The following is a 25605-nucleotide window of genomic DNA, read 5'->3' on the forward strand; positions in this document are numbered from 1 at the left end:
TCGCCGTATTTTCGCTATCGTAATCCATTATTCTACAGATATTTTTTTTTATATTTTCGTGATGCGTGTTCACAGCAAATTATTTTCTTTGAATCGTGATTGACAAAAAAATCAACTCGTGAATTTTGATGAGACCCCCCCCCCCCCCCCCAAACCATCAGACCCCTCATATATATGCTTGCATTAGTTTTTTGTTGTAAAATGGTATATGTAACAAGCAAAACATTTCAAGATAACCAGAAAATCCTGGAAATGATTGTCAAAAATAAATAGTGATAAATAAAAAATGACTATTAATGTCAACAGCTCTTATTTTTGTACTACTGTAATTCATAATGCTATGAAAAATATATATTGTCTATCTCATCTCAAAAATCTTTCAAGTTTACTTCGAGAAATAAATACTTCTTCTATTTCCATCAATTCAACACTATTATAATCTAGGTTTACCAAACATGGAATCTAATTAAAAAAACTTAAACTATCTCTATACAAACTATAGGCATAAAGAGACATTAAATATAATTTGACTTTTTATATATATACATGTCAGGCTTCAAAATCCAGTAATAATTTTCTATATAGGCTCTGTTTAAATATCACTTAAAAAACTAATAAAAAACACATTAGTGGAATTCATTTGAATTTGATGAAAATCTAATTGACATGTTTTATGTAAATGGGAAAAAGGTTTTATATTTCAATTTCTTGAATCAGTCATTTTGAAATTAAAAAACTTGCCATTTCAGAATCAAAAGGATTACATGTAATATTTCATTGTTTGTACATTGTTGTACACCAAAATGAAAATAGACTAACATCATTGGTTGAAAAGACATTATGTAGGAAATAGCATTTGGCAATCACAATGTATTGTTAAAACCTTATTCTGCAAAAATGAATAGCACTCTGTAATTTTATAAAAATCAATAATTGCTTTTGAAATAAATAAATAATAATAAATATCCAGAATCTACTGACAAAACAGGTGGGGAATGGAAATGCAAAAATGTAAATACGTGTAAATATATTAAATTTTTGAGCAATTCGGTAAAGGCACATAACAAAAGGTGCACTGATTTGAATATTTAAACTGGAATGCCTAGATCAAATTGGTAGAGACAAAATTCAAATTATAGATTGAAATTGATCTGAATCATTAACTTTGACCTCTGAACCAAGCATTTGACCTTCAAAAACAGTTTTGAGAAGATAAAAGGAATTTACAACAAATTTTTGTATAGTTTTTGGCATTAGGCATTAGATTGAAAATTCTGACTGAATGACAATAAAACACAGAAAACCTAACTATACAACACAAATACTATAACCAACAGTTGAATCCATATGCACTACTTTTTTTTTTACTCTTGACCATGTTAACAACCAGCCCCCTTTTAAACAAAACTATATGGAGTGCCAATAGTGGGACAAGCACCTGTCTGATGTACCTATCTCACCCAGTGTTTAGTTAGATCTTAAGTTTTCTGTGAAGTATTTTGTTGAATGTTAATTGTAAATTTGTCTTTTTTTCTGATTGCTGTTCACAGTCTGTCTTTTTATCCCTAACATTTTATTATTGCCCACATTTTTTCTTCTCTCATTTTTTTATGCACCATAACAGAAATTTGACAATGTTACTTCGTACTACAGTGTATAATTAATATAATCATGATGTCTTGTATTATTTCAGTGCATTTAATGCAATGTGTCTTGATTAATGCCACAAAATGTTTTGCATGCCTCATAAAAAAATATTGCACAATTTCCTGATCTTAGTCTAATTTGATTAACATTACTAGAATATCATCAAAATAATGTTATGGCTTTTGTAGAAATATCATCTGAATGGCATCATCAACTGTGATCTTTGACTTTTATCATTCTTGTGACACCAACTGTTTCATTTTCATGCATGACTGCTCTTTGAGATCTGTTAAAATGCTGTCTTGTTCTTGAACTTCCTTCTGCAATGCAAATCATAAAATAGCCATTAATTAAAGTGGTTTAAAAGAAATATGTTTTAGACAACTATTCTGATGTTCATGTATCTTCATGATCTTAGATGTAGGAGGACCGGTATATAGATGACTTAATTTAAAATATAAATGAGGGGGTGGGGTTAATAATTTCAATGGCAATTAATGAGATATGTGCCATTGCTTTAGTGCTTACTGCATACTAAATATCATTGACCTATCTCTATTGGTTCCCCTGAAACTGACCCAATCTTGAACTAATACATGTAAACTAAAAAAAAAAGATTCTAAGTTTGATATCAAAGTCACAAGACCATAACTGAGGGTGGGGGATAATCTCTATGGATTTGAGATGTGCAATTAAGTGCTAAAAATTGCAAAGAAAATATTAATGACAAACCACTAGTGATTCCCTATAAACTGACAGTATAAATCACAAACTAAAACAGTGTTAATGCCCCTGGTTCCATGGTAGGAAACAGCTGCATACCTAAATTTCACATTGGCGAGAGAAAAAACTTGAGACAACCAAAGGAAAAATATTCAATACTTTAAAAGACAAGTCTTACATTGAGACAATAAAACTGTTTGTCTCAGAAGAATAGAAGATTTATGTCTTATATCTGTGTAGCTTGGAGACAAACCAGACTAATCTAATTGTAATTCAATTATCTTTACTCATTGATTTGATGAATTTGAACTGAAACTGGTATTCAATCGTTCCATCACATGCAAATTGCACCAAATCACGCACAATTAGTAAAAGTTTGATGCAGATACAGATCTATCTACCACATCCGTACAAAAATAAAAAGTCTTCAGTGCAAAGTGAACCAGGCTTTGGGAAAACCTAATCTTTATTTTACAGGCTTTGGTGACATCTATAACCTGATTACACTTAAAATCAATGTAAAAGTAAAAGTATATTGCTGTATATAAACTGATTACCTTGAATCACAGACAGACAATAGGAAAATGAACTTATTTACCTGTATTATATTTGTAAGGTACAGTCAGTATGGGGTCGCTCACCTTGGTCTATGTGCATATTAAACAAAGGAAACAGATGGATTCATGACAAAATTGTGTTTTGGTGATGGTGATGTGTTTGTAGATCATACTTTACTGATCATTCTTGCTACTTTCAATTTTCTCTATCTGTAATGAACTTGGCCCTTTAGTTACAGAGAAAAATATTTTAATAAAAACTTACCAAAATTTACCAAATTAATGAAAATTGTTAAAAATTGACTATAAAGGGCAATAACTCCTTTAAGGGGTCAACTGACCATTTTGGTCATGTTGACTTATTTGTAGATCTAACTTTGCTGAACATTATTGCTGTTTACAGTTTATCTCTATCTATACTAGTATTCAAGATAATAACCAAAAACGACAAAATTCCATAATAATTACCAATTCAGGGGCAGCAACCTAATAACCAGTTGTCCAATTCATCTGAAAATTTCAGAGCAGATAGATATTTACTTGATAAACAAGTTGACCTCTTGTCATATTTGCTTTAAATGCTTTGGTTTCAAAGTTATAAGACAAAATCTACATTTAACCCCTATGTTCTATATTTACCTATGACAGCCATCTTGGTTATTTGGGTGGGTCACCACATACATTTTTTAAACTAGATACCCTAATAATGATTGTGGCTAAGTTTAGTTAAATTTGGCCCAGTAGTTTCAGAGAAGAAGATTTTTGTAAAAGATTACAAAAATTTACGAAAAATTCGTAAAAAATGACTATAATGGGCAATAACTCCTTAAGGGGTCAACTGACCATTTTGGTCATGCTGACTTATTTGTAGATCTTACTTTGCTGAACATTATTTCTGTTTAAAGTTTATCTCTATCTTTAATAATATTCAAGATAATAACCGAAAACGGAATATTATCCTTAAAATTACCAATTCAGGGGCAGCAACCCAACAATCAATTGTTGGATTCATCTGAAAATTTCAGGGCAGATAGATCTTGACTTGATAAACAATTTTACCCCATGTCAGATTTGCTCTAAATGCTTTGTGGTTTCAGAGTTATAAGCCAAAATATACATTTTACCCCTATGTTCTATTTTTAGCCATGGCCGCCATCTTGGTTGGTTTGGCCAGTCACCAGACACCTTTCAAACTAGAAACTAGATACCCCAATAATGATTGTGGCCAAGTTTGGTTAAATTTGGCCCAGTAGTTTCAGGAGAAGATTTTTGTAAAAGTTAACAACGACGGATGCCAAGTGATGAGAAAAGCTCACTTGGCCCTATGGGCCAGGGCCCGGTTGTTCAAAAGGCCGGATAAAGTTATCCACTGGATAAATTCTGTATCCAGTGGATAACTTTTGTCCATTGGACAAATTTGGTTGTTCAAAAGTTGTCCAGTGGTTAAAATAGCTTAACCATGGACAAATTTTGTCCAGTGTCTAGGGGTTCGGATAAGTTCTTATCCAGAGGTTAAATATGGCTGCCCGCTTGTTGTATGATGTACAGCAAAGGTATAAACCACGCATTTATAGGGAATTTCTTGGTGCAGAACCATATACAGAGTCTGAATTTCAGGCAAGATATAGGTTTTCGAAAGAAAGCATTCAAATTCTGACAAACTTGCTTAATGATGATCTTAAAAGACGTACCAACAGAAGCCATGCTATTCCGGTGGAAACTCAGATTAAAATTGCTTTGAGATACTATGCTTCTGGCAGCTTTATGCAAGTCATTGGTGACACCTTCGGGTACGATAAATCGACCGTTTCCAGAATTATTCAGGTGGTGACAGGTGCAATTAGCGCCCATGGGGCAGATTTTCTTCGTTGGCCTGACGAGACTACCAAACCAGCCATTATAAATGGATTCTATAACATTGCCAGATTTCCATGTGTTATAGGAGCAGTGGATGGAACTCATATTCGCATACAAGCACCCAGTGATAATGAGTATGCATTTGTCAACAGAAAAAACTTTCATTCCATCAATGTTCAGTGTATCTGTGACCACGAAGGTAAACAAATGTAATATTAAGTTTTCAAAAAGGAGAGTTACAGACAAGAAAAAAAAATTGTTAGTCGATGTACAAAAGAGAAAAGAATATTTTCGACCGTAATTACTGTTTGATTTATTTCTCTTCATAATTAAAGTATCTCATTGATTTTCGACAAATCTTAAGAACGTTGTTGTTATAGGACATTCTTAAAAAGGCAACGAAGAGATGCTTGGTCAGCGCAATTACAATTTGGTGATGATTAATAATTACGTTCGAGTTGTCTCTCTTATACTAGTATAACCTTTCTAGGCACAAGTTATGTTGAACACTAATTGCCGTAATGCAAGATCGAATTGGGACCCGATAGAATACGACCCATTGTAAAAGTTATATCCGACAATATTATTTATAGATTAATTGAAATAAAATATTCTCAGTTGGTTTATTTATGCATGCATCCTTGGAGGACAGAAATTTACTTCAGTTTATGAAATTAAAAGGGTGTAGATCTATGTATACATGTATGTATGTCAAATAATTTTTTACATCAATAACACAGCAGGTTGTACATTATAAGGCAGCAACCATTTGATTTTCTGGGGGGGGGGCTATGGTTTTTTTTGGAAAAAAAAGTTTGTTTCCAGTTTTTGGAGAAAAAATAATTTGTTTTTGATTCTGAGAAAAAAAAAATTGTTCAAATTGTTTCACCCTCAGCTGCCACTATATGTAATGCTAAAATTGAAAGAAAAAAATTGCTTTCGACTTGTCGCGAAAAAAATAGATTGTTTTTCACAAAAAATTTGTCCAGAAAAAAAAACCATAGCCCCCCCCCCCTGAAAATAAAATGGTTGCTGCCTAACCTTTAACTGCTGTGTTTTGGAAGGATTGGGACTCACACCAAATCTTTTTATTTTTATATTTACAGCTGATTTATTGATATATTATTGAAATTTAAATTTCGTTTTTCAAGGGCAGCTACATTCATTTTTAAAACGGGGGTTCCAACATATATATGCATTTTGTTATTATAATAAAACGGGGGTCCAACCACATCACCTCTAACAAAACCATAAACAAGCGGCTGTTTATCCACCACTGACTTTCATTTAAATGCGATTTTTTTGTCATATCTGTAGAATAAATCATATCTAAGCAAACTATCAAACCATGCCATGACTTCATTAGGAACAAAAATTGAAAATTATGAGATATCTGTGTCACATTTGATAGGTTCCTATCTCGCTATAAGGTTTTGCTTGTGGGAATTGAGCTTCTTGCAACAGTGTTTTGTGATAGGCAATATGCATGTAATAGTTGTGTAGGAAAGTATTTACATTCAATATATTTTCAATGCATAATAAATTACAAGTTTATTTATATTAATTTTAGGAAAATTCACCAACATTGTTGCCAAGTGGCCAGGGTCAACACATGACAGTTTCATTTTCCGAAATTCTGTTGGGATACACTTGGACCAAAACCACAGAGGCTTTGATGTTGATGGGCTGTTGCTAGGAGATAGTGGTTATGACTGTAAACCGTATCTCATGACCCCTTATCTCTGGGCAGCACCCCTGGAATTCAATTGCTTGGCAATGTCCTCCCATACCTGTTTTTTCTTTTGATTAGTAATAGTACTGGTGAATTTTGAATTAATTATGTCAATTTTCCTTTCTACCAGCTCCGTAAGGAAGACCTTTTCTGCCTCTGTAAAATTTGCAACTCTTTTCCCCTTTTCTGGTTCCATTTTGCAAATGTAACAGGAAGTACTAAGAGTTATGGGACTTGTCCACTGGATAATATTTTGTCCAGTGGATAACTAGCCAATCCTTAACCAGGTTTTGAACAACAGAATTTAACCACTGGATAGTAATCCACTGGATAAACATTTATCCAGTGGACAAGCTTATCCAGTGGATAACTTTATCCGGCCTTTTGAACAACCGGGCCCAGGTGAGCTTAAAATTGTAAGATCAAGGCTAATCAAACTATTCCAGGTAATTGAGTCAAATTGGAATTGGCGTATATTGACAGAAGTAATTGCTACAACTTATTATAATAATATTAGGTCAACTATTCAGTCAAAGTTAGATGTTCAAACACATTGGAACTGTTTGATTGAGGATCAGATTAAAGGTAGATTACACGTATACCTTCATCTGGAGTTGAAAAATAGCAGTTAGCAATCAGCCTAGTTCTTTGCTTAAATATGCAAATTTTGAGATATTTGAGCAATAAGACTTCATTTTAATAAAGAAAAATAAGTTATCTAATGCATTATAAGACCAAGTATTTGAGTTTGTTTGAATCTTACTTATTTAAGGGGAGATAACTCAAATAATAATTTTTTCATAAAGAAATATTTAATATATTTTCTATATTTACTTGTAACATGATAATATGATTGGTGGAACCCTCTTTTATTTTTACTTATAATCAGCATATTATAATTTCTATCCTCTCATACTATTTAGTTTTAAAATTCTATCTCATAGATTTCTTTTTAAAGTCTCTTTTATCATGAAAAGTCAATGTATGCAAAATTGTTCTGTTTTGATTGACTTTTAAAACTTAAAAAATAGTATGGTAACCAATACTTTTAATTATATTTTTGAAATATTAAGCATGGTACTTTTTTGTAAAATCTACATTTCGACAAATTATAAGAAAATTTCAACAATTTCCAACTAATTTCTGATCACTGGTAGACCTGGCTAATCAACAGAAGACCCAACATGGCAATAAAGTCTATAGCTTAAAATAGGACATAAATATCTGTAGCTTTGGAATGACTTCACAGGGTTAAAGTCAGTTACTGCACCTGGCACCTGGCAGTCCCAAAAAAATTATATTTATGTATTCATTTTTTCTTTATTGAGTTTAATTGGATATCTGTTCATGCATGATTTTCCTGACTTTTAACTGCAGGTTATTTAAAAATTTACAAGGAAATAATATTAAAATACAACTAGTGAACAATTAAAAGCTATTAATATCTTTTACACCAGTAAATCATTTGATATATTTGAATATCAATGAAATTACTTCAAATTTTTATTGATAATACATTTTGAAAAATATCAGTGTTCTCCCCAGGGCCTTAAAGCACCATGGTACCCCTGTGTAATATTTTCTACCATGCATGGTGCTATCTTGAATGATTATATAACAGAATGTATAAGGGTCCTATTGCTATTTTTTTGGAAATCCAGTCCTATGTTAATTTCCATTGTGCTATATGAATTTCTTGGGAGAACACTGAATATGTTAACCAATAATCTTATACTAGAATAATGTTTAGAGTGCACGACATCACATATCATTTATTCATTTCATGGCATCAATTCAAACTTAGTCATTGTATTCCACTCTTAATTTCTATGATTTACTATATAAAATCTGATGCTTTTGATTGCAAAGGTTAATTCATTTCACTCCCGCTATAAGTTTTCTGTTAACAGGAAGTTGATGTGAAATGGATGTAAAAAACATCATAGTGTATAGCATGCTAAAATGAAGTCTGGTTGCAAATTTCATAAAGTAACGATTATTAATTCCTGCGAAACACTGCACTGAAAATGTCATACATGGCCAATATCATGATTATATTTAAATATATACAAGTATTCAGTAATTAGGAAGTTGTTGATGTGCAATGAATCTGAAAAATCATCATACAGTAATCTGTATTGAATACATGAAACTTGATGCCAAACTTCAAGAAGCTGTGATTTATTACTAAATTCCTGAGAGTTCAAGTTTTTATCATAATCGGGCACTCACATAGTCACTTTCTAGTATTGATGAAAAATCACGATCCACGACATTCTGTCAATTCCAATACAATGAACTTACTGATGAACATGTTTTCCATAAAAGACTGAGGAATTCAAACAGTCTACTAGTGTTGACAGTGGGTTACTTGCCATTAATTTTTATACCCCTTCCAAATTTATTTCTCCATGTTTAATGCCTCAAATTGTAAGTAAAGGGGGGGGGGGGGTGTGAAATTACACTGTAAAAAAATTTGGGTCCAGAATTTTAAAGGAAAGTAGTGATTTGGTCCAGTTGAAAAAGGTTAAAAATTAGCACTTTGAAAGCTGTCAAAAGATTTCAAGACGCTCTAAACATAAAATTGTCCATATTTTGAGTTAGAGCCGATGAAGTTTTCTATAATATTGATATAATTTGTCCCAAAAGTAGTACAACACACTCTTAAAATTTCATTGAGAAAGCGAAGGTGGGATTTTTTTAATTTTCATTTATGTTCTAAAAGAAATGCACTACGAAATAATTGTGGTCTCGGACCAGTATATTGATTTAGCCTCTGGAATCTAGCTTTCCTGCACACATTTTTACCTTGACCTTGGACATAGCAACCTTCATATCACATTAACTTATCAAATGTTACCATTTCAATGTAAGGTTCTATGGGTGCAATCAACAGTTTTTTACGTGACGTCATTCTGTAACAGGGCATGTAATAGTGGACCCATCATGCAGAAGTCAGATTTCATAGTTATATAGATATCTATACATCAATGGAAAGATAATTCTACGAACTTTCTGAATAAATAAAAAAAAATCCAACATCTCTTGTTTAAACATGCAAATTGGTACAAGTTATCAGCTGGAAATTAGGCATTTTCCCCCTAAAAAACCTTAAAAACAGACCACCTTTGGACACACGGATCAGTAACCTGTGCATATATTTGAGATTTCTTATAATATGCATTTCGAAGAGCTTATCCGGCTGATTTAAGAAAATGTAGTTTCAGCCTACGTTCGCCTGCTCCGAAAGGAGCTATCTTACCTGACAAATCAAAGTGCTTTTTGCAACAGGTGAAAATCAGCTGTTTATGGAGTTGCCTCCCATATAGTAGGAAGTCACAAAAACATTTTTTTTTTTTTAAATCTTGACAAAAGTGGCATTTTAATTGAACTTCAATATATGTTTTTCACATTGAACATAAAAAACAATCAACTTTTTCATTTAGTGGTATATAAATAGCAGGGAATTCCATCAGTATGTAAATCTCACTGGGGAAATACCCCTAGTTTTTAGTACGAAACTGTTTATAGCACCCTATTGTTCTGACATAGAGCAATTAATTTGGTATTTGGAATCAAAAATGGCTGACAGACTCATGGAAAGACTAAATACTGGTAAAAAACTTATATATATCCCTGCTACTGTGTAAACTCAAGTCTAAATTGGATAATGCACATTTATGTATTTTTATTGTTACCTATTTTTGCGGATTGGGAAAAATTGTATTTAATATTTTAATACCGGATTTCATTGTTTGAGAATGCAATTATACTTATAGCATTTAAACTTGTGTTTCACATAACACCCATGAAAACAATGAAAATTTAATTTTCACATAAATAATAAGCTCAAAGTAAATAGTTAAATAATACAAAGCAACTGCATTTTGGAGAGGGCAGAAACAAAAGACACCCATTTGTTATCAAGATAATTTTGGTTTACATAATTGTCAAGAGCAGAAAAATTCCAAATGGAGGGCCTCAATCATTAATGACAAAATCAAAAGCTCAAACACATCAAACGAATGGATAACAACTGTCATATTCTTAAATGGGTACAGACATTTTCTTCTGTAGAAAAATGGTGGATTAAACCTGGTTTTATAGCTTGTTATTAAACTGTGTTTATGATTACCTCTAAGCGTTGTAAACGCTGTAACAGTTCCAAGCATTGGGTGCTGACGCCTCCTTTTTCTTTAAGCTGTACCTTGAGCATGTTTAGTTCTTCTCTCTGATTGGTCAGATTATTTCCAATCAGATTCTGCTTAGAATGAAGTTGTTGGGAGAGATTATATTGAATCTGTAGTTCTTTTTCATCTATCTGCAATACAAATAAAACTTACATAATAGCCTTAACTTAGTCTTAATGTGTCTTAATTTCATGTACAGCTCAGTGAGTTGGCTGCAATCCCTTTCAAAAGGTCCAACATCACACTAAGTTCATTGACAGCATATTGCTAAAATTAGTTTGTAAATTTATAAATAAAGAGCTGCGCCATGAGCGCATGACACGACTGTCTCTTTCATACAAACTGGATTAAGCGTATTTTAGTTATTGTAAGACATGTGGACGAAGGATGGACAACGGGATACCATAATACGTCTTATAACGGGCGTATAATAAAAAGATTTGTGGTATGATTGCCAATGAGACAACTCTCCATAATAGACCAAATGACAATATAGAAGTTAACAGCTGTCTGTCACTATAATACAGCCTTAAACTATGAGCAAAACCTTTACATATGACCTGCGAACTTTAACAGACAAAATCATAAAATTCTTTATGACTATAATCGTCTACAAGACATTTGGTTACGACAATTCTTTTTCACCATTTTTTTTCATGAAATCATCTTCTAGAAGTACAACGTGCTTAACCTTGACCTTGATTGACTGTTAACTTGTCAGTAAAAAACCTCATCCTATCGATTACAGTAATGAGATCTATCAAACCATTAATTCAATATTTATAACTTAATGTAGCCCCAACAGGCTTTGTAGTATCACAATTATAGCTTAATATTCTACTTTTAGAAATAATAATGATAACGGTTCTATTGGTAAAACATAATTTTGAAACAGATGCCCTAAAGAAATTTTTAGACTACATTTAACGCATGTTCAGTGCAAATTGGACATAAACACTTGTATCAGACTATACATGTTATTGACATATGCTAAGTGACCCGAAAGCGATGTCTCACACAATCCTTATATGTCTAACAATATAATATTTGATTTCAAAACAGATATTATAGAACAACTGATATAACTACCCCATAAAATAAAATAAAATAGAAAAATCAAAGCCAAGGTATAGCAATGTGATAATAATAATGATTATACCTTAGTTATCATTTTTTATATAAAGTTAGTACTCAATATTTTCATTATTTTTTAAATTGCAAGTGTTGAAATATTTAAATCAGTTCAATAAGTTTGAATTATTTGCCCTTGATGATACTATATTACCACATTTGCGTCAAAATATTTCACAGAATTTCAACTGCAGCAAAATGATTGAAAAGAATTAATGCTGAGAATTACAGCAGGAGTTACAATGTTGCTTTTAACCTTTTATATCTAGGGTCGACTTCAGTGTAGGATGTCACTATTAGCCTAAGCATATACAATAATATAATTATAAGGTAAACTTAAACCCTCTTGCTGCCGGAGGGACACATATGTCCATGGTTAAATTTATGCAAGCTTCTGATCAATGCTGTATTTCTTTCAATAAAAAGACCGAAGATTAAACAGTGTTATGTTTTTCTCCAATGGGTCCCAAATGTATTATGTCATGACCTCATATATCGAATGACATCGTTGTTTGGCATGTTACGTCATGATACGTCGAGCTGTCATGTTCTCTGGCATATGAATTGCAACCTTAATCAAAGCCTTAAAGGCTGTAAAAGCAATTGCTGCCATGTTAATGTTTGGGGACTTTTATTTTTCATCCACATATATACAAGAATTAAACCTGACATGAGTGTTGTCTAGTTAAAAGTAAGAAGGTTTTAACTTTATATAAATAAAAGACTTTAGCAGAAAGTCATTTTTAATATGTTTTATATTTCACAAGGAGACAACACGTTTACCAGGCTAAAGTTGGGGTCAAATATACATGTGCTGAAACATATAACTCAAAAAGAAATCATCATGGATTATCCCCTGGTGGTGTTTGTAGCTTCCTTGGCAATAATTTCCTTTATTGATTTAATTTTAACAATTTTCATTATTAATTTATATTTAACCATTAACACAAATGATTAAGTTAAAACATTTCAACTTTCCAGACACAAATGTTAAAAAACGGGAAAGAAATAAAAAATATCTTACAAGACATAAACATGTAAAGAATAAATGTATATTTCAGCTTAATAAAAATATTTTCATAATGTTACTTTGTTATCATTTTTAAAACTAAGTTCCAAACATTATTGCTCAGTTGATATGTGTCCTTCTGATGCGGTACGAGCACATGCAGGCACTTGTTTCTATCCATAGGAAGGTCGATTATCCATATAAATAGTTTTATATGGATAGTCAACCTTCCTATGGATAGAAACAAGTGCATGTGGGTACGAGATAACTACAATTCTCATGCAATCCCGAAAAGGGGGGTCATCACAGACAAACATGACATTAAATCGTTATCACTGAACTAGTATATATATTGTATAGGGGCCAGCTGAAGGACGCCTCCGGGTGCGGGAATTTTTCGCTGCATTGACCTGTTGGTGACCTTAATTCTGCTGTTGTGTGTTTTTCTATGGTCGGGTTGTTGTCTCTTTGACAAATTCCCCATTTCCATTCTCAATTTTATTATACGAACAAGAACAAACAGCTCTACGTTGCTTTGATATTTATCAATTTTCAGGAAACATTGCGAAACATGATCTTCAATATTTTGAAAACATGTGAAATAAAATTGCTAACACGGTGGACCGTCGAGTGTCAACAAACGTAGTAGACTTGTTCACTGAAAAGACGAGGATAATGGTTTCATCTGACATTTGTTATGCAAACCCAGTTTTGATCATGATATTTAAAAAGACGTACTTTTTTTCAATCTATGTATTAATAAACTAGAAAATTCCAAATTGTAAATATCTTTTCATCTGGACCGACTTGGCATCTACTACGTTTGGACGGGTCCATTTCATTAGTAAGGTGATCGATAAATATTACGGAGTTTTGACAGAAAAGGAAAACGAACTTATTGTTATGTGTTTTCAACAAGGGTTTCGTTCCGCTAAATTATTTGCGCAAATAAAGTTTGTCTATTTTAAGATTACAGGTAATAATTTGACACTATACGCATTAACCTGTGTAGTGATTTTGATTTTACGATAAATGTATGAATGAACGATAATTTTATGAATGAACAAGAGCACCTGACCTCTTAAAGAAACACAAATTAAACATAAAAAAACGTATTTATTAGGAGATAATTCAGTTAAATTTTCAATACTAAATCAACAACTGAAATGAATCCATATTTTGTTGAAACATCGTACGAACGGCGGAAAACGGAATCGCATTTATAAAAATGTACTTTTTTTCACTCGGACTTCTATGTTATTTGATAGTCAAACGGTTGACCCTTTAAATACAAAAATACATCTACAAGAACATATTCTGAAACTTCTTAAATCCACTAACTTTTTTTTTTAAAGTTTCAAGCTATGTATTGCATTAGAAAACATACATAGGTGTTAAAGAATGACTGACCAGGAGCCTGTTTAACAAAATACTATGGCTTGATCTGGGCGGAGTCTCTGATCTGGGTCACAAAGATGGCCATACGCGACGGCATAAAAGCAATTGCTTTAAAAAACGGTCAGCAGCAAGTGGGTTAAACAGTAAATTCATGATATGGTTGTGTTTCTGCTTTTTATATTACAATATAGTTGATTATAATATTATAAGTCTCAACATTTATTGTTCATTGTCTCTTTCGTTACAATAAAACACTTACTGACTGTATATTTGTGGAAAAGTCAGTTTATTGTCTCCTCTTTTTAAACACTCAAAGCTCATAGAAAGTCAAAGACTAATGATTCAACCTCTTTGCAATATGATGATGTTATATGAAAAGTTGTAGACAATCAGGTCTATATCAATAGATAAACGAGAAAATTTCATTCCATTTGTAATTAATTACTGTGACCATATAATATCATACAAACATTTTTTTTTTACTGTAATAGATTATAGTGTTGAAAAAAAAACCTAAGATTATGAAATTATATATAAGTACACTTCTCATTTTTTAATTTTTTTTTAAGGACTGTGGAAACGTTCTAGTCCCTTTTTATTCTTTACAGAAAAAAATCCCAATCATATCAAGCCAGGATATTATAACATCAACATGATCAAAACATGATGAATCTTAATCTGGAATTATGCAACTTTATTATGCCAGAATAAACTAGGTTAAATATGACAAAATTCAAGATGAAGATTGCAAAATAATGAAATTAAATTTCATGATTCAGTTTGCTCTGATATTTGACATTTTGTTTATTATGCACGAGTTAGTTGATTAAATTAGAATAAGTTTACAGTGCAGATTAATCTGCTGAGATTAATTTTGTAGAAAAAGTATGAAGCAAAATAATGTTAATGTACTGTTACATCTATTTTGCTTATAACATTGATGCATGACTAGGTTAATAACAAGCAGTTACCAATCTAATATTGTGTGAAAGAAATTTGGTTAATTATACTTCAACACATTTCAAAATAAATTGTAGTAATTTTTTTTTTTTTAAACTTTTTCTGGAATAAGTCTAAAAAGTTTGTCACAAATCAGCTTTTTATGATTAAACCAGTGTTTATATTGATCAGATTAAAATATATAAACTTAAACATCATCACATTCAGTTTTGTGAGTTGATATAATTATATGTATTTTCATTTACTTAAAAGATATTAGGTCTAAGGACACAGTTATCATCCTTTGGTTTTCGTTGTCTATGAATATAGTCCCAAGTGTGAACAGTATATAACTTGCAATTTTTTTTTTGATACACTTTCCCAATTAATTTCTTGATATTTAATGCACGAAATATTAAGTAGGGGGATGAAATTATGTTAAAAAATTTGGGTGCTGAATCTTTAAGTTAAGTAATGATTTGGTCCAGTTAATAAAGGTCAAATTTTAGTACATCTGAAGCTGTCAGACTGAATTTTAGACCCCCTTATCACAGAATTGGCAATATTTTGAGTTAGAGCTGGTACAAGTTTCTATAATCTTGATATTATTTGTCCCACTAGTAGTACACCTAACACAGTAAAAATCTTTTTGAGAAATAGCAGGTGGGATTTTTTCAATTTGAATTTATTGTCTAAAAGAAATACACTCGTAATAACTGTGTTCTCTGGCCATTTGTTTTAACCAGTTGAAATTAATCAATGAGTTTAACGGATTTCAAGGTCCCTTTGAATGAACTTAACACAGAGAACAACAGCTATTGTATCTATTCAGTGAGACAATAGAACTAACAAAAGTTTAAATACCTTGACCAAGAGGAGATGATTCTGAGGAAAAGTTGCATTTAATTAGCAATAAATTAATATTATTAGTGACCGCAATTTAAAACTTGCGTTTGACAATGTTGCACCTATTGGATATACTAAAAGAATCTTATCAGTCTCCACATAAGGTTATATAAGAAGCCATTTAATATGGTTGTTAATATCTTCTTTTAGCATGTTGATGACTTTATCCAAATAAACATGCCTTAATACTTAACATGGCCGCCATGGTATTGGCAAGGATTCAGGCCCCAAATGAACATGCCCTTGATTTAACATTTTAAGTCTTACTTAATGTGGCTTAAGTATTAACTTCAAGAACTCATTCCCAAATAAACATGATCCTTCATATTTGACAGTAGTTTAACACCACATCAGCATGCTTTGGGCTAGTCGTCCTGATGAGAATCATTTTTGAACAAATTAAGTATTTTTTTATATAATATTGTAGTTAAATTAAGCCATTATTTAGGTGTGGGCTTAACGTTTAAATAATGGATTTGTATAAAATATTTTTTTGGAGACATCCTGAACCATAAATAGCAATAAATGTGTTGCACGCTATGTTCTTTACTACTTTTTATGGAACAATGTATACTGTAAATCACATTTCAAACACGTGTACTGTAAATCTCAATGAACGTGTAATCGGTAAATCATAACAATACTTCTCATGTAACTATTAACTTTATGTACTTTGTTATTATGCATATGCAACATATTGAAAAGTTCATGTAATGTTGCACGTATTATTAACAAACAAGACGATTGCGTAACTTGCATTACATTTTAATGATAATTACGTCATTTTGGCTATATTTTGATGTAATTATATATTTTTTTTAATTTACAGTATATGAGCATCTGAATTATAGACTACTAATTTACAAAATTAAATAATTGATGATATAGAATGAAATTGTTGATGAACAACCACATTTTTGCAGAAGTGCATGAACTCATGATGATCGCCACCACATTAGAGAGTGTTTGAAGCTTTTTTCAAAGAATTTAAAGGCATCTTTGCGGGTTATTCAGTGTGCACCACATTTTTGATGTTATTTCTTCATAGACAGAACCAGATGCTCCGCAGGGCGTAGCTTTATACGACCGCAGAGGTTGAACCCTGAACGGTTAGGGCAAGTATGGACACAACATTCAAGCTGGATTCAGCTCTAAATTTGGATTGTGATTAAATAGTTGACACAGCATAGGTTTCTGACACAGAATGAATGTGTTCTAATGAACTTAAAATTTTTGTTTCTCTTAGAGCAATTCACTATGCTGTTGAATATTAATCCTCTCAAAAAAATGTTTGAAGAAATTTTCTTTTTTATTTATGAAATTTCAAATGAGAAAAATTGAACCCAATTTTTTTAATCACATCCCCCTTTTCCTTATTCCAAAACTAATCTCAATTAAAATTTCTAATGGAGTTTGCAACAATAACTACTCATTTAAATACATCATAAAATATTAACTTAAGATGTAAAAAAACTGCTTGTTATCACTGAATGGTAAAGATTATTTTAATTTATAAGTTTGTAGTAAAAAGTGAATATACATTGTATATTGTATATAACAAAGATTTAAGTTGATTCTGGACAAAGAAAGATAACTCCAATTAAAAAAAAATCTTGCTATTGCACAATATTTTGCAATTAGATATTTCTTGCTTACTATTCTGGACAAAGAAAGATAACTCTAATTAAAAAAAAATTTGATATTTCACAATATTGTGCAATTAGATATTTCTTGCCATTGCGCAATACTGTGCAATTGAAAAGACTTGCTATTGCACAATACTTAATATAATAATTTTAGATCCTGATTTGGACCAACTTGAAAACTGGGCCCATAATAAAAAATCTAAGTACATTTTTGGATTCAGCATATCAAAGAACTTCAAGATTTCAATTTTTGTTAAAATCAGACTAAGTTTAATTTTGGACCCTTTGGACTTTAGTGTAGACCAATTTGAAAACAGGACCAAAAATGAAGAATCTACATACACAGTTAGATTTGGTATATCGAAGAACCCCATTTATTCAATTTTTTATGAAATCAAACAAAGTTTAATTTTGGACCCCGATTTGGACCAACTTGAAAACTGGGCCAATAATCAAGAATCTAAGTACATTTTTAGATTCAGCATATCAAAGAACCTAACTGATTCATTTTTTGTCAAAATCAAACTAAGTTTAATTTTGGACCCTTTGGACCTTAATGTAGACCAATTTGAAAACGGGACCAAAAGTTAAGAATCTACATACACAGTCATGACAGTTAGATTCAGCATATCAAAGAACCCCAATTATTCAATTTTGATGAAATCAAACAAAAGTTTAATTTTGGACCCTTTGGGCCCCTTATTATGTTGGGACCAAAACTCCCAAAATCAAACCCAACCTTTCTTTTATGGTCATAAACCTTGTGTTTAAATTTCATAGATTTCTATTTACTTATACTAACGTTATGGTGCGAAAACCAAGAAAAATGCTTATTTGGGTCCCTTTTTGGCCCCTTATTCCTAAACTGTTGGGACCTAAACTCCCAAAATCAATACCAACCTTCCTTTTGTAGTCATTAACATTGTGTTTAAATTTCATTGATTTCTATTTACTTAAACTAATGTTATTGTGCGAAAACCAAGAATAATGCTTATTTGGGCCCCTTTTTGGCCCCTAATTCCTAAACTGTTGAGACCAAAACTCCCAAAATCAATCCCAACCGTTCTTTTGTGGTCATAAACCTTGTGTCAAAATTTCATAGATTTCTATTAACTTAAACTAAAGTTATAGTGCGAAAACCAAGAAAATGCTGTTTTGGGCCCTTTTTGGCCCCTAATTCCTAAAATGTTGGGACCAAAACTCCCAAAATCAATACCAACCTTCCTTTTGTGGTCATAAACCTTGTGTTAAAATTTCATAGATTTCCATTCACTTTTACTAAAGTTAGAGTGCGAAAACTAAAAGTATTCGGACGCCGGACGACGACGACAACGACGACTACGACGACGCCGATGCCAACGTGATAGCAATATACGACGAAAATTTTTTCAAAATTTGCGGTCGTATAAAAATTATTACAGTCATTCCTTAAATGGAATAGAATCTCTTCTTATTCTTCTTGAAACTTGGATGGGCTTTGGTTGGACATCACAGTCACATGACAAAATTATGTCTATGGACTGATAAACAAAATGACGTCAGCCAATCAGAAGAAGCGTTACATTCAAAATTAAATTATTCAGGTATAATAAAATATTTGTCCCTGGTGGATACTTTGACATTATATCTATAAATTGGGAAAAAATTATGCCATGTAGGTTTACTAAAACTCACTAGGGAGTCTCAACCTTCTAATTTTGGTACAGAAGAATGGCTGTGGTTTGAAAAAACACTTCCAATTCATGTATGGATTTATGCAAAAATTCCCAACCATGCATTCATATATAGTTCATAAGTAAATTAATACACATGGGGGTGTGATTCATACAAAGAGATCAGAACATAGTTTTTGCAGTCCCATATTCACAATAAATTAATGGGACATTGAAATTTAAATATCTACCCATTGATATATTTAAACCTCTATAAAATTGCATCCCATTGATATATTTGACATTCAAAAAATGTGACCCAAACAAGATCACCAGAATCACTTGTTCATTATTTAAATTATATGGAGTTATACCCCCTATATTTTAAAATTAGTAACCTGGTTTAGTTATTTTTTGTTTTAAAACCGAAATTCTGGCCCTGACAGATTAAACTGTACCAAAAATGAGTAGGGATTCTATCTTCAAAATATCATCCTTAGTTATTAGATTTGAAAGCAATACATTCATTAAATCATTCCAATAGCATTACCTTTCCTATAGCATGTGGGATGTGATTTATTGTACATTTATGGTAATTTTTTGGAAAAGTGTAAGAAATTAATTGATATGCTGTCAGAACATGTCAATTTGGAATTTCCAACAAAAATTGAACACATTTTCCAAATTCACTGAAATTAGCACATAATTTACAAGAATGTGTATCAGTTATTGGTCAGTTTTACTCCATTTGTACTCAGAATACTAAGGTCATCAGGTCATCAGTCCAAGTACAGTGATAATATGTCTATCACTACTTTAATTTTGGAGGAATCCACATGGCTCTGGTCATTTGGTCATTTGCAAAACAAATTCAACTGCAAACTGCATATTTGAAGTTTGCTTGTTGCAACCTTGTGTAATGTAAAAATAAGAAGATGTGGTATATATGATTGCAAATGAGACAACTCTCTACATGAGATTAAATGACACAGAAATTAACAACTATACAGGTCACTGTATGGTCTTCAACAATGAGTAAAGCTCATATCACATAGTCAGCTATCAAAGGTCCCAAAAAATGACAAAATGTAAAACAATATAAATGAGCAAACTAACTGTCTAATATTAGTACAAAATAATGAAAGAAAAACAAATAGGTTACACAGCAACAAAAACAACCACTGAATTACAGACTCCAAACTTAGGATAGGTACATACAGAATGTGACCGAGTTAAACTGCATGCAAACATCTCAAGATTGTATTTCAAGATGATTAATTGCTGCATGCTTTAGAATGCTGCCAAATATTTCAACTGCATGATACTTGCTGAAAGCTAGATGATTGTGGAAAATCAATGAGCGCAAGGTGCTTTAGTAGCACATGGTTTGAATAACATATTTTGACTGAAATGTTTTTGAAAAATAGTTATGTTATTTATGATATCAACAGTGTTATTCTGACAGCCATCTTGGGAAATAAACAGTTCTTTTTTTTTTTATATCATTTGAAAAAAAAATGTAAGGGTTCAGTGGAACCCAGTGACTCTTGCCCTCCTTTTACTGTAAGTCGCATGCTCAACAAAAATAGGAAAAAATTATTAAAAATTTTCCTATTGATACTACCTTTTGATTGCAAGAAGCTTCTCACGGCTGAGTGTCAAAGTTTGGTAAAAAATCCGGGATGGTTTATGAATTTCATAATTGTTTTTAAAACTTTAATTTCAGACTGTATGTTATTATTACAGTTAACTTAATTACAAGTAAATTTGAGTCCTGGTCCAATAAATCTATATTAATATAAGGGATTTTTTTTTTTTTTTTTACCAAATGTTCTACATATATATACACTAGCTTTTGATCATAAACAAGCGTCTGTCCAAGTTTGGTAGAAATCAAGGATAGTTTAAAGTCATAAGAAACCTCAAATTAAAAAAAAAAAATATGCACATGTTTTTTATAACTAAATTGTCATTTAATTGATAGTTTTCACTATACAACTTATGTACATATACTTTTTTCTGAGGAAAATTCTTCAATTTGTCCACATTTAGAAGAAGTTTACTTATTTTTAATTGCTTGCTTCCAGGAAGCAATTCGCCTACATATTTTCCATATGCATAGTGAACTGAGCGTAATCCTCCTCGTAAAAATCCGGTGATCGCAATACGCATGGATCTGTCATTAAAATAAACAATTATCTGATTGTACATGTTAAACACGTGCTCAATGCCCATGCTTTTTGTTGTTTGTTTACTATAAGGTGACAATCGGTAAACTTCGGCTTTAAAACACGACATTTAATGAGCAGCCATATTTGTTAAATCATATCAGACAGAGAGAAAAAAAATTGATGATTATACGATATATTTGCGTAAAAAATGAAAAAATCGTGCACAGAGGACTAAGTTTGTATGATATATACATGCATTGGTTCAAGAATTGGATAAACATTATTTTTCACCACTCACTCGTTTCATATGACTTTAAGAAAGTTATTTAAATTTTTAAAACTTTAACCACAGAGTGAATATAATGTTTATAACTGGCAAAAAAATTAAGTCCATTTAAAAGTAAAATTCAGATTTATTTAAACTTACTTCTGGATACTATCTTATGATTATAAACTAGCTTCTGTCCAAGTTTAGTAGAAATCAAGGATGGTTTAAGAAAGTTATTAAAATTTATAAAACTTTAATCATAGAGTGAATATTTGTGGACACCGCTGTGGCCGCCGCCACTGTCGATGGAATGTAGGCTCGCTATGTCTCGTTTTTGCTACAAAAGTTGCAGGCTTGACAAAAAGAAGAATTCTACCTGTATATTAATTTTAGAAGGAAACACAAGAGTACACAGGGTACATTTGACAGTAATGCTGTACATCATATGAACATAAGTTAAGACTTTATTGTGATCAAAATAAATTGATTGCAAAAAGATCAAGTTGATGATAAATTGGTTTAACTTGACACCTTGTCAGATGTCAGTGATCTATGTATAAAGAAGATTTTTAATCTATAATAATAAAATAGGAAATGCAATGAGACAACTTTTTACCAAACGCTTCCAGACACTTAGAATGTTAACAACAACAAATAACCTTCACTAAATCATGGTCTTCCCTAAATAGAGGGGCGTAAAGGGGGGTATCTGCACGAAAGAACGCGAAATAAAATTGTCATTTCACGATGAACGAACAATTAAAATTTCCTGCACGTTGATCTTTTTACCGATATCATAAAACCGATAACAGTGAATAACGATCCTTTTACATGGCTGCAAATGGCAAAACAAGTTGCACGAAAATAACCTTTTACCACCCTGTAAAAAGCCTTTACATAAGGCTAAATTTTTGAATATATGTAACAACTTAACAACAGATAACCTTCACTTATTTTAGTCATGGTCTTCCCTAAATAGCCTTTACGTAAAGCTTATAAATTCTTTGAATAAATGTAACAAATTAACATTTATATCATAACATAAATTATTTGTTTGTGCCTAGTACTTAAAAGAAATCTACCTTTTTGCATTTAAGTCATATCATTTGTTAGCAAATACAAAACTTTTCCTCATGAGTTAATTTTACATGTTTTAGGCAAAAGTTTAAAAGTTTATTCCTTTAGCATATAGGTATTATGTAGGCATTTGTGTTAAGAAAGATAAATCCATACAAACTTGGACTTGATATCTTTTGTCTACATTATCAGATGGGTCTGACTTTAGTTATGGTAGTACTGAACATGTGAATACATTTTTAGGAAGAGTTATATATCAGGCCTTTATATTGCAGCAATAAACATTTGGAGTATGCATATCATACTCAAGATTCAGATTTAGTCCATTAAAAATACTGCATTTGGTGCACAAATTTTGTACTAAGAGCACGGAGTTAAGTTTTTTGACGTAGGCCCAGATGAAGTAATGATGGATGGTAATACATGTATATATTTCAGACATTACACAGTCTCCTGATCTGTAACAAAAATTGATCATAAAAAGACTGAATACCAGTAGAGTGCAGACCATGTTGTGTAAAAGCTGTCAATATATAATGTGTCGTTTCAAACAAAATAGAGTGAAAAATTGGAAAAGCCCATAGTCAATTTGATCTGTAGTCTAGAGCAAACTCTAAGTGGGCATGTTCGATTTTAGCCAAGGCTCCCTGTTGAAGGCCATACTTTGACCTATAATGGTTTACTTTTATAAATTGTTACTTAGATGGAGAGTTGTCTCATTGGCACTCATACCACATCTTCCTATATCTATATATAGTCAAAACTTTGTACAATAGCCATGATAACTCAAACCCCTTTTCGGTTACAAAATTAGCATCCATGCATCATTGTCAATTTTATTTTTACTCATTTTCAGTTGTACTGGTACATGCAATTTAATTGCTGATAGATTGTAGAACACATCCAGAGAAATTCAACACCCAACCCTTTGTGCAAATAATGATCTTGTAATTAAGCTGTGATCATCCTGCAACCAAATCAGATAGTAGTTCACTTACATGCATGTAAATAATGCTTGTGGTTTTGGTTTTAGAAAGCAAATGACATATTTCCAAGGAAATAATAGCTTCATGTTATAATATTTGTAATTGATTTGATCGTAACTTATTACAAAACTAAGAAACCCATGATGATCATGGCCCTATAGCTTGTTTAGTTAATTGCTCAGTATAACAATGTAGACTTTAATAATGTTTGTCTACATTTCACTATATTTTTTGTCTGTTCTTACCTTTTTTGAATCACTTGGACTTGTAACTGAATCAACAGTAGGACTCTGTACCTTTACTTTACCTATCAAAACACAAAATATCACAATCAGCATGGTCAGTAAATTTAGTCAGCATTCAACACAAAAAGCTGGTACATATATCTATTATTTATAATAAGTGAAACTTTGAATAAAGGTCGTTTTATCTTATAGCTTATATTCTTTAATCAGTTTAGGCAGAACATATTGGTCTATTTATGATAAAAGACTTTCTGATTTGATTTTTCCTCTGAGTTGTGTATTTTTGTTATTTTCTTTTGATGAAAACAATTTCTGTATGTTTAGGCAACATGTTCACTCAGAATGTTTGTGTTCATAGTTTTATCCATACATTAGTATGGCTTAATGGGAAACACTCTACCACCTGATCTGCTGTAACACAACATGAATGCAAATTTTAACATTTACTTGTGGAAAAAAAATAACACAAATTAATTTTGGTTTGTAAATCAAACTTTTTATATTATAAAAAACAGATCTTTTTATATATAAAACTGTCAATTAGCATCAAATATTTTTGGTTGATTTCAATTTATTGCCATAGATGTTGAATATTTAAATTAATTATGAACTTTAAAATGATATCTGACATGTTTGTCTGGTGTAGATGACAATCATATACAGTCATACTTGGAGTATCTCTTTAAGTACATGTAGTATACATGTTATGCCTCAATTTTCCTTCTAGTCTTAAAGGGGCGTTAGGTGTCAAATTCAAGTTCACCAGTTAGTTTAAAATGAGCTATAAATTTTCATATTTCCATACATTGACCTATCGTCACGATAGTTGTTATATTTTATGTCATTTGGTCTCTGATAGAAAGTGACTTCTCGTTGCATAGGCAATCATAACGTATTTTATTTATGTGAAGATGTAACTAATATTTAAGTATGAACTTGAAGATGATTGTTTTTTTTTTAAGTTTTGAATGATCTACCCTTAATTTTCTCCAAAAGTTAACTTTAATTACAATAAAGTAAATATTTTTATAACCCCATAATTGTCAAGTTTTTGGAGGTCAAAACATACCTGAAAAAACTGCTGGCTTGCTAATTATTTTTAATTAAAGTCAAACCTTTTATCTCAAAAGACTATAAACAAAGAAATCTGTTATTTTAGCAATTAGGCCTTAAAACATTGGTTCCTGGAAGCTTGTAAATGTGTAGTATTTTAGGAGATAGCAGACAAAGGAGATTTTCATTGTCCATAAAATTATAATATATGAATAGTAGACAACTAATTGGTTTGCTTGGACTTTTTGCAATTTGAATACATGTTATAAATCAAGCATGAAAATTTGGATCTTAATTTTGGACGATTTTATATCTATTTATGCTACACTGAAGTTAAAGATAGAAATAGAGCCGCTTAAATATGATTTATCGTTCTCTATTAGCGATATTAAGTACACCCAAATCGACTAACATATAT

General features: G+C 31.4%; 1 protein-coding gene across 1 annotated transcript in view; it reads right to left on the reverse strand.

The window, feature by feature from the left end:
- Positions 1-270: 270 nt before the first annotated feature.
- LOC139484995 (uncharacterized) overlaps positions 271-25605 on the reverse strand; it is an 82091-nt gene continuing 56756 nt past the window's right edge. The window contains exons 11-13 of the mRNA XM_071269077.1: positions 24135-24196; positions 10652-10837; positions 271-1967 (exon numbers count right to left, since the gene is read on the reverse strand). Of these exons, the coding sequence (XP_071125178.1) occupies positions 1881-1967; positions 10652-10837; positions 24135-24196 (335 nt within the window). The 3' untranslated portion in view covers positions 271-1880. The remainder of the gene's footprint in view (positions 1968-10651; positions 10838-24134; positions 24197-25605) is intronic.

The sequence above is a fragment of the Mytilus edulis genome, chromosome 8 (genome assembly GCF_963676685.1).
Source record: "Mytilus edulis chromosome 8, xbMytEdul2.2, whole genome shotgun sequence".
NCBI classification, from domain to species: Eukaryota; Metazoa; Mollusca; class Bivalvia; order Mytilida; family Mytilidae; genus Mytilus; species Mytilus edulis.